The following is a 10,573-nucleotide window of genomic DNA, read 5'->3' as shown; positions in this document are numbered from 1 at the left end:
TAATTTATAGCTATAGGCTGTCTTCTCATAAAGCCAGCTATCACGGCGCCACGCGCGAGGACTTCGCGTAGCACATGAGATAGCCTATAGTTCGATACATCACGTGCTTCTTTTTTGGCAAATATAGATGACTGCTGGCTTCCGTGCCAGAACCACGTCAGAACCACCGCGTTAGACGCCATGGACCAAGTTGGTTCTCCTATATGGCGGCTAGGATGATGCCAGTGAAATATATATATATATATATATATATTCGACAAAACAGCAGACAGGAGGCATTATTAATCTATAGCCATAGGCTTTCCAAATTTCTTTCGACAAACAAAACTATCACGGCCCTTGCGGCCGTGATTCGCGTTATACACAAGATAGCGCAGAGTTTATCGATGCGCCGCATGCTTTCCTCTAGCGCGAGTGGGTCGAGGAAGACACACGCCCGCACTCTCTACCGAAACAACAGCCGGAAGTGGAGAGTGTCGTTGCCGGTGTCGGTGAACAGCGTCGGGACGCCCGTCGCCGCTGGCGGAGGGATGCGCCCGTGCTCGAGAGGCGACTGGGTGCCGTTGTCCTCGGCGGCGTACCAGTGGCGCAGCGCGCGCATCAGCGCCAGCGAGCGTCGGTTGCTCCTCGCCGTGGTTATGGCTAGCGCGACGGCGGCGCCAACCACCATGGTGACGATGGCCGTCACGGTCAGCGACGTCCACAGGGCTTGCTGCCGCCAAGCCGTTTGGTGGAGTCCGCGCACAGCGCTGGAGCCGCCGCTGTCCTGCGTTTTCCAAGCGAAGCTCTTTAGACGACCCCTCCTCTAAGCTTTGCTGACAGTGACTGCTTTCGAAACGAAAGGGCAGGATTAATCTATTAATCTACGATGACTATCCTAGTACGCGAATAGCTACAACGCGTCATGTATAGAGTGTGTGCACTGCAGCCGGGTGCCTCTCTCGCGCTTCCTTCTAGAAACACTGCGCCTTCTGGCGGTGCCGCCATGAAGCTCGCACAAACCAAGCTGAACACCCACAATGACCCAAGTTGGTGACAAAGAGGTTCTTTGAAGAGCTGCAAATACTCAGCGGCACACACCCACGCGAACAACGGCCCGGATTTTAGAGTGCACTATATATGCTTTAGAGATCGGCCCACATTTCTGGTGGGATGACTAGATAGGCGGAAAGAAAGTTGGTTTGCAAATGCCAAGAAAGATATTCGCATTAAAAGTTGATTACTTCACATAAAAATTATTCGATTTTACTTGTCAGAACCATGATATGAATATTAGGTACGCCGTAGCGGGAGTTCGGGATTAATTTTGACCGCATTGGATTCTTTACCGCCCACCCAATGCGCGGTACAAGCGCATATTTTGTATTTTGCCCCCATCGAAATGGGGCCGCCTCGGCCTGGATTGGATCCCGAGCACTCGGGCTTACCAGCCCAACGCCATAGCACTCTGCCACCACGGCGGGTACTTCACATACGGTTCACATACACCGTAGTGGTGAACTCCGGATCAGTTTTGACCACCAGGGGTTTCTTTAACGTGCACCTACACGAGCGTTCTTGCATGTCGCCTCCGTTGAAATGCGGCCGCCGCGGACGGGTTCGACCCGGCGACCTGAGCTCCACAGTGCAGCGCCATATCCAGTGGGCTACTCGAACATGCGGATCCCATGCTTGAAGACAAAGGAATTACGACATCGTAGTGACGACGCGGGCATGCCGACAACCAGGTGACGGCACCAGTATTGCTACGACTGAGTTACAGCTATGTAAGGACCCTGATGGCACTACGATAATATAACGACAAAGAAGGAATGACTACAACTCCTCGGTACGGCCTCCGCGATACGCGTCACCTGCGGCTGCTCGCATTGCACTGAAAAATCTCGGAGGCAACGTGCTAGTACTTAGTTTGCTAACAATCAGGGGCGGAATTAACTAAGCTGCGCTGTTGGTACGCAATTTCTTAGCCAGAAAGTCCTTACGCTGAGATAAGGGTGCAACCAAAGTGGCAGCGCATTTAACTTATGGCGTCGTATGAGAGCAAGGAGGAAGCAAAGCTCGGATTAAACAACAGGAAATGAAAGAAGTGCGGTCAACTGATAGCATTAACGCACATCATTCGACAGTTGAGGCTACATTCTTACGGCAAATCACTGCGCACCACTATATTCGACAGCTTCCTTTTCCGGGCGTCTGCTACAACGCCGACTGGCACAACCGCGTTCGCCCGTTCAGCGCACCGCCGTCCGAACAACTGCAGTGTTACACATTCTTCTCATATTTGTGCGAGAGACACGACTGATGGTCACACGGTGACATATTTGGCGCAGAAAGAGACGCTCAGTCGGAGCAATCGCACGCCAGGTCTGCCAAGCTAACCCCGTCTGTAGACATCAGCACCACCTCCACCACCGTATTACAAAGCTACAAAATGCATTTATTTCGATATTAAGTACGGAAATGAATTAAAAGAAAAACTTCATAATATATAGCTCGTACGGTCTCAACGCAAAGGGCCCAGCACCTGGTCGTTTATCGGTATGCTATGCGATCGCGTTGCACATAGTTGCAGCTACGGTTCTAATGACGCGCATAGGCTCAATGTCGACGATGTCGTCAACGGCCAAGCGACGACCAAACGCGCGCTTCCTTCGCGTAGGATCACTGTCGAGGGCACGGAGAGCTATGAAAGCAGCACCAAAAAAGAAATGCCGAAAGAAGCCGTGTCTACAGACACATCCAAATTATGACGGAAAATTTCACTGCGTAACATCCACACCTGCAAGTTTCGCTGCCTATCACATTGACATCGTATCATTGTTCATCGCATCTTCTTGGCTTCTCTTCAGCTGAGAAAACGCGGTTATGCCTCACACCAGGTCAAGAGTTTGCTTTGCACGTTCAGGCGGCCGCATTCTGACAAAGGCGCAATACCGATACTGCGGAGTACTGCAGATCGCTGGGAGATGCCTTCGTCGTGATCTGGACTTAAACATGTGATGATGATTATGAAGATGATGATAATGATAATTTTCGTCATTTATTACCAATTTAACCAAAGTGAGAATTCGTTGTAGTGTCGCTGAAAAAAAAAAAGAAAAAAAAAACGGCCTGCGGTGGCGTTCGTGGACAATAACCTTCGAAGATACTTTCGCGAAATTTCACGTTACTGTTACCGGATGCGTAGCTATCTAAGAATGACTGCGTTCCTGGCACCGTGCTAAAGCAGTCTGCCTGGCGCTGTACCAAGGATGCTGTCACTCCTGTCACGCGAGATCTCGCGAAAGTATGCGATGATGCTCGCGCAAGAGGATGCTAGGCGCGCACGCGCTAAATTCGCTACTTTCCTGACACGGCGCTGACCAACGTGGCGTTCGACGCTCCAATGAAATTATTAAAAGCTTCGGAGAGCTGTAGACATATTCAGACTTTGACAGACTATAGAGAAGGATAATGCAACCTGTAAAGCACACTAAGGAGGAAAGAAGGTCAAACCGACTACTAAGTAGCTTCTATTTGGAAGTTACAGCACAGAAATTTGACAACCTGCACCCTTTTGAAGGTTACCCATGACCAGGGTGCATCTTGCTTCCAGGCACAGTGTAAGAAAAATATATTTTCTTGCAACGTCCAGTTACACGGACCTCATTCCAGCTTGTTCCAGTAGGGACGTGTTGATCAGGGTGGAGACCTTTGTCACAAACAGTTCCCATATTTACGAAGACCTTTACTTCTCGACCACTTCTGGAGCGCCACAAAGGAAAACATTTTAATGCGATATCATTAAGGGTCCTGTGTCGCATTAAATCTGGTCCTGGCGGTGGCGTGCCCGGCCGAGAAAATAATCTCGAACAACGCATTCCAATCCACGCAGGCCATCCGCGTGACGCACAGGCGTTACTGAACTAAGTGAATTTCTCAAAGTAAGATGCGTAAGGAAATTTGCCAAGTGCGACTTACACACAACCTACAGACGTGGTAGCGTCGGATTGTAATTTGAATATACGAAAAAAAAAACAATTCCGTTACACGAAAACTCCAACACAAACCCCTTTTAACGCGACAGCGTTTTCCAGCTGCCGTTTGAGGTCTGTCTTAGCAGGAGCTGCGCGACCCACTCAGTTCCTAGCAATACCACCAAAAAAAAAAAAAAAAACTACAACCACAAAGCTTGCCTTCGTGCATATATCGTTCGCCGTCAGCGTTTCCAGGAATGCGTTAAGGTTACATAAGCTGCGGTTGCCGGGAAGCGTAAGAAGCAGTCGGGGATCTTTGAATGCTATCGCGTTCCACTATTCGCCTTAAGTGCCCTCCAAAATTTTGTGCGCCATCTGTAATAATGAAGCCCAAGTTGTGCTCACTGTGTGAAGGTTGAGTTAAAGCTTAAACGCTGCTAAAGAACCCCAGGCGACTGACTGCAGCCGCCCGTGTCCCAGCTAATCACAATAACTCGTCACATGAGGCCATTTTACAAAAAGGGTGCGCAAAAAACAGCAGTTAGTGCCAGATTTCTGGGTTGAGCTGCTGATTAACTAAGGAAGCCAGATCTTGTGCAGTGCGCGGGCGCAAACAGTAAAGAAACCATGGCCGGAACCCTCCAAAATCGTACCTGAATTTTTTTTTCAAGTTCTATTTCAGCCTTAAATGGCTGATTTACATAATGCGTTTACGATGTATTTTCAACGCGACGACGCTTGCATGGCGTCCAAGCGTCCACTTTAAACGGCACACTGACTGCGCTGTAACCTTGTGCAATCCTGCACAACTTTCCGCGATTCCAGCCGATACTACGCGCTAAGTGACTACGCGCTAAAAGGCATACATCGTGGGGCATTCACCTGACATAATAACACTTGCTTAGTGCATAACTTAAAATTGTACCCGCCGACGCAAGGCGACGCTGCGACAGAAGTATGCGGGAAATAAACTATACGTGGCTGTGGTTTCCAACATGGAGCTCACGTGGCGACACGGTGTAGACCCTTCCGGCAGCCGTTCGGCACACTCTCCCTGCTTGTAGCGCATAGTTGCTTGGAAAACTCAAGGAGAGGAAGAGCAAATGAGAGAGAAAAGTTTATCGACACGATGTGTGTCACATTTATTTCTGGCACCGGAGTACACTGACGACTGTAACGCCTGCTGTCACTTGCCAGAGTTCGGCGCCGGTATAATGCGACGCGAGAGACAATGATTACGGTTTACTAATAAGAAATAACAAAAAAAAAAGTAAAGAAAGGAAAGCAAACAAAGTTTTCTATTCGAACTGCCACACGCAAATGGTTAAAATTAAATCTCTACAACGAACCGGAACATCTTCGGTATGTGGTAAGATAGAACTATAGGTTCCTAAGAAGTTTTTTTTTATTTTCCATAGGTGGCGTAGCCAGGAAATTTTTTTTCTCGAGAAAGGGGGAGAGGATTGCGCATGCACTTGACCAGGGACAAAGCAGAGAAAGGGAGGGAGAGGGTGCTGGGCAGGTGGCGTCCTGGTAAAGAGGAAATCTGGAGGAAAGGGCATGCTTCCTTCCCCTTCCCCCTTCCCTGTCACCACCGTTCTTCCCCATCGCACGATCTGGTAAGCTCGAGAGAATGGGGCTGTTTTAATTTTGTTGCCGTTACAAAAGCGACGGACTGCTTTCAGAGGCTGTGAACAACCGTAACAAATTCACAAAATAATATGGCTTTTTGAATAAAGCAAGTGGTTGATATTGAAACCGACAGGCCTTTGCAATTATAGGTAAATGAGAATTTTAGGCCTTAGCTGCAAAGAAATGTGTTAAGCATTGAAGCGGGGCCAAGGTCTCCGTGTAAAGGAATTGTGTGTCAGGAACAGATTGACTTCTAAGTCCCATATTCAAAAGCAGACTTCGATACAAATCTCTCCCTCGGTTCCTCCGAGTAGAGGGTCTTCATGCGAGCTTGCGTGCAAGCTTCCACCTCGTAGTGGAGAACATGCAGAACCACCCTTCGGCTGAAAAAGACTACTTTTGCTCCTCGGTGACGCTCCTAACGCTGCACGGTAAATACTACGACGAACCTTACAAACTTAGGCACGGAATGCGCGTAACAACGAAGTTCTGGCAGTCAGGAATCGCCCTAGGAGTGCTGTCAAGGCAAGCGCAGTTGCTATTTCTGTCGAAGCGCGGCGTTGCCATAAAATATCCGAATAGGGTGCACCGATAGCAGTGCCGGAGAGAGGGGGTACTATCGAGGTGCCGTATTATCTGAAGTCGAGGTGAAGTGCCCAATGGGCGACTGTCCTCTTCAAGGGACAGTGGCATCTGGGCCACTGTGAGACATTCACGCGTGTTTATAGCCCACGTGTGAACGTCATTGAAGCTACGCGGCTGAGGCGCTGCGTCGCTATAGAGCGGTGCTAAGAAAGGCAGGGACAACTGCTGTCTTGCCTGTAGACTGCTGTTCGAGTGCGTGGCCACCAGGACAATGCGAGGCTTCTTCCGCGACAACACGGGAGAGGCCAATGGGCTCCTGCTGGCTTCCCAGCTAGAACAGAACCGCGGACTGTCGTAGCTGGACCGCAGGGCTCGAACGTGTGCCTCCAGATCCTGCGGCGCGCCGAGGAGAGAACCGTCAGTGTGAGCTTGGCAAATGAAGAGTTAGCGAAACTTATCGAGGTAGCCGATGTCGAATCCTTTCTACACCAGCCGGATAATTGGGTTTAAGGCGAAGTGCTCAGGAAACACGACATTGCAGCGCGTAGGACAAGACATATGTTCGTACAAACAAAGCTCTGACACTTGGCTTGTGTCATCCTGAGCACTCCTTACTTCGTGTGCCCATTCGCTCACCTCGCTTCGCATAACGATAAGCTCACCTGCTTACCGTATATGCGGTTTTCGTGAATTGCTCTCTGGCGAACTCGTGCGCACAGACCCTCTGGTCAATTTCTATTAGCGCAGTTGAAATGTTCACGGCAGTAGTGTTCCACACAGAATTTCAGCAGTGATTTCTCTGGGGCCTTCTGAACAACAGCTCGAACGTGGCGGGTAAAACGCGCCGCCATTTCATCACTCGCAGAAAGTTTACATGTTTTGCTAACTTCTGTAGAATTCCAATAGACTGGCTGTAGATTCATGGCTTTGCACGTCTTGTCTATTATTCTGTATACATGTTTCGTGAACGACCAGCTTGAAGGCTTGCGGAAAACAATTTAAGACAGACCACACTTTCAGGATGGTCAAAAGGACTGCTATGTAGGAAGAAAAAGTAAGCTACTTGAGGTCTGTGAATAATTTGTAGTCTTCAAATTCGCTCATACGGAGTTTGGTTACGCACAAAGTGGTCAAATGATTTACGCTGACCCCAAATGGTCCATGACCTCACTGGCGGTCATGAAAAAAATGCACAGTTTCCCACAATTCACCAAACTGTGTGATGGCGATGACAATAAGGATAGTCGATTCTGTCGATTCCGCCGGTCGATTTAGGGTAGTTATTATTTCCCTTTTTTTATTTCGGTGGTCAGAAGGTGCGTGTGTTTAGATCGATCAGGCGTAAATATCCGATGTTCCTCCCGTAGTTTGAAGTGAAAAGTATAATGGGCCAGCAAAAAACGCGATTTTGTGCCAGTCCTATAAAAAATGTATTTTCTCGTCCATGGCGCAAAAAAAAAAAAAAAAATCTTGCTCCATTTCGACCGCTGGAATTTGCAATGAGAGTGCAAACTGCGTCGGATTCCCAGTTGTCACGCACAGAGGAGTCGGAAAACGAAAAAAAAAAGGCAAGAAGGTTGGAAGACGAGTCAGTCTTTAGTTGAAGTCGATAAAAGACAATGTTTTCCAGAGCGAGTTGGGAATGAGAATGGGGCGTAGTCACGGAAGGATTAATGACACACTTTGGGTGATACCTCCTCTCTTATCTGGAAGGCCTAGCTAGGTCTAGTTATTGATATTGCTTAACGCGAGTCCTAACCTTGTCTGCACTGCACGGATTCGGTGTGACGAAAAGTTGTGCAGAGTGTTGTAGTACTGCGCTGCAAGGTATTCAGATGGGTATTACGTCCCGTCAACGTCCCTTACTTCCGTTGTTCATAAGTACTTCCTCCCAGTCTGAGAGAGATGGTCAATCTGTAGTATATTTGGCTTTTTCCCGCTGTCCTTGGTTTATCATCTTGTATAGCTATTGGTAAAACTAAAACCGCCATTCATTCATTCATTCATTCATTCATTCATTCATTCATTGAGTCTAGTCAGGCTAATTGCGTATGGCCACTCAAAAGAAATCATCCAGTGCTACGCAAAATTGCGATAGTTGGCCTAACGAAACGATGGCATGGACGACAACTGTACGACATCGACGATAATGGTGACGGCACCTTACGATGATAATAACCACGGCATGTCGTCAAAGACAGCACGACAAATCACATTTCAGAGTCGGGATGGAATCGTAGGTTGGGACGAATGAAATTTTCTGGTTAGTTAGGCCAGGAACACATGATTACGATGCTGCTGCTGCTGCTGCTGCTGCTGCTGATGATGATGATGATGATGATGGCGGTGGCGGTGGTGGTGGTGGTGGTACCAGCGTCAGACACGTCGATAACTGATGACGTACCGCTAGAAGCTATTGCGGTGATAAACCACTTATAATACTTTGCGTTACAGTGCACTAGCTAGCTGATGAAGTGCTCCACAGAAAAGAGTGCGGTGTGTGTGTTTGCTTACGCTGGAACTGTCAACCATAGATATTCCTAGAGGAATAGTTTATTAGAGTGTTCTTAAACATTAGAGGAAACCTGGAGGAAAATAATTAGAGGGAACCCTGCCACAGTAAATCGCTCAGCTACCATGGTGAGTAGTACCTGGATTTGTCTAACCGTCGACTTGAAACTTCAGACGTTCTTGTGGAGTGATTTATTATGCTCTATATTTATAAATCTTGCATAAATTTTTCTAAACACGCATAGGCTAGGCACATATGCATAATTGCAAATTGTTACATTTACGCCGAAATACTTTGTTGAAAATGATCGATTTGCAAGCAGTTAATGTTGTTTGAAGCAAGAAGGACGAAGTTGAGGCAAATCCACGTACAGCCAAGCCATCGTTCCTATATTACCTATCATTCATTTACATGCTGGCTGAACCAGCCTATACTTGCAGCTTCCGTAGATCACTAGCGCCACAGTTACCTCTAGTAAATTTTTGTACGAAACTGTGTGCAACCAACATCGCATCTTGCATGATACCTCGGGACTGCTGTCGCGTAGGTCGACGTCATCGAAGGGGCTCCGGTCTCCGTCGTCGTAGTCTTCGTCGTCGTCGCCACATCCCCTGCCGTCCACTTGGGCGGGACAGCCCTTGTCCGGCGAGCAGACGGCCAGCGCGGACGTCTCGGCCGTCTGTCCGTCATCGGTGGCGGCTAGCGTCGCCGCTTCCTCGGACTCGAGACCTCCACGCTGTGCCCGTCCCACCAGTCTGGCGGCCTCCATCCTGCTCTGCTCTGCCTCGACGCCCATGACTTGGCCCATCGCAGCGGTCTGTCTCCTGCTGTCTGCTCCTTAGCGCGATGGCGACGATTCGAAAGGTGCTGGTCTCACGCCCTTAAGATTCGAAAGGCTCGTGGTGGCACGCGCTGCGCCTTCTCGCGACTTACTTCGTCTTCTTTCGCCAACGTTGCAGATACTGCGCTGCTTGGGTGCCGACCGTATTTTTTTCCTAAGCTTATGTATGGGCCCTCGCAAAATTTGCCTTAGCATTTAGTTGCATAATGCTTCGTTTTGAATATTTGCCTCTACCCCTTATAGTATTTCGTTGGGTGTACTTTTCAGTCAGACCCGTGTGGCCAATCACCCTCGTGGGTGCGAGTCATGTTTTGAGGCAACAACAACTTCGGCACCCTTACGCAGAATGTAAATTTGTTCACAAATGCCGTTCCTTCTATCCAGGCCCTATTCCCTCGACCACAGTGCAGGGTAGAAAACCAGAAACTTGTATATTGCTAACCTCACTGCCTTTCCTCTCTATGACTCTTTCACTCCGAATGATTGCTGCAGTACAGCCAGTGAGGCGTCGACGAAAACATTTCTGCAATTTCTTCCGCTTTCCGTCAGTCGTACAGGTGCTTCGCCATTCCCTGTTCCACCTATATACTATGACAATTCCTTTTCGTGTCAACCTCATTCTACGATCCACCCCAACAAACATTTCGCACTGCAACTGATCATCGTCACAAAGGTGAAATTCTGTAGTGTCTCTGCGCTGAGTCTCATTTCCGGGAATTCAAAAGAATGAAATCACAATCCCGGCAAGGTTGTTGCGATTGAAGACTGCGCAGTTTTGCACGGCCATGGCGGGCGTCCCCCCAGGCTTCACATTACACATTCATATATTTTTTAAATTTTTTTATTTATCGTGTTCTTACCCACTAACCTCTGTAATACCACTAGTCTACAAGGTAACAAAAACTAAAAAAACAAAAAACAAATGGAAAGACTGCATATCTACCCACTCAATCATGCACGTACCGATGCAGAGAACAGGATGGTGGCGTCGGCGTAAAGCTGCAAGCGACGAATTAGCAAAGGGAGGTACTTATATGACATGGCATA

At 48.3% G+C, this 10,573-nt stretch overlaps 1 protein-coding gene across 1 annotated transcript; it reads right to left on the bottom strand.

Annotated features, from left to right (window-relative positions):
* Positions 1–278: 278 nt before the first annotated feature.
* LOC126521799 (uncharacterized) lies at positions 279–9,578 on the bottom strand. Its single transcript, XM_050170495.3, has 3 exons — positions 9,212–9,578; positions 6,408–6,566; positions 279–766 (listed from the first exon to the last, which is right to left on the bottom strand). Exons 1-3 carry the CDS (start codon positions 9,491–9,493, stop codon positions 446–448), a joined length of 762 nt encoding a protein of 253 aa, XP_050026452.1. The 5' UTR covers positions 9,494–9,578; the 3' UTR covers positions 279–445.
* Between the last annotated feature and the right edge of the window lie 995 nt (positions 9,579–10,573).

The sequence above is a fragment of the Dermacentor andersoni genome, chromosome 6, assembly GCF_023375885.2.
Source record: "Dermacentor andersoni chromosome 6, qqDerAnde1_hic_scaffold, whole genome shotgun sequence".
Lineage (NCBI taxonomy): Eukaryota > Metazoa > Arthropoda > Arachnida > Ixodida > Ixodidae > Dermacentor > Dermacentor andersoni.
The sequence above is the reverse complement of the archived record's forward strand: the minus strand, read 5'-3'. Positions and strand labels throughout refer to the sequence as shown.

What these genes read in the sequence shown, in the direction of transcription:
- LOC126521799 (XM_050170495.3), bottom strand. Translation starts at nt 9,493, where the DNA reads ATGGGCCAAGTCATGGGCGTCGAGGCAGAGCAGAGCAGGATGGAGGCC. An exon ending in TACGCGACAGCAGTCCCGAG is followed by an intron (nt 6,567 to 9,211) that starts GTATCATGCAAG and finishes GGCGCGCCGCAG; the next exon opens with GATCTGGAGGCACACGTTCG. An exon ending in ACTCGAACAGCAGTCTACAG is followed by an intron (nt 767 to 6,407) that starts GCAAGACAGCAG and finishes TGGAAAACGCAG; the next exon opens with GACAGCGGCGGCTCCAGCGC.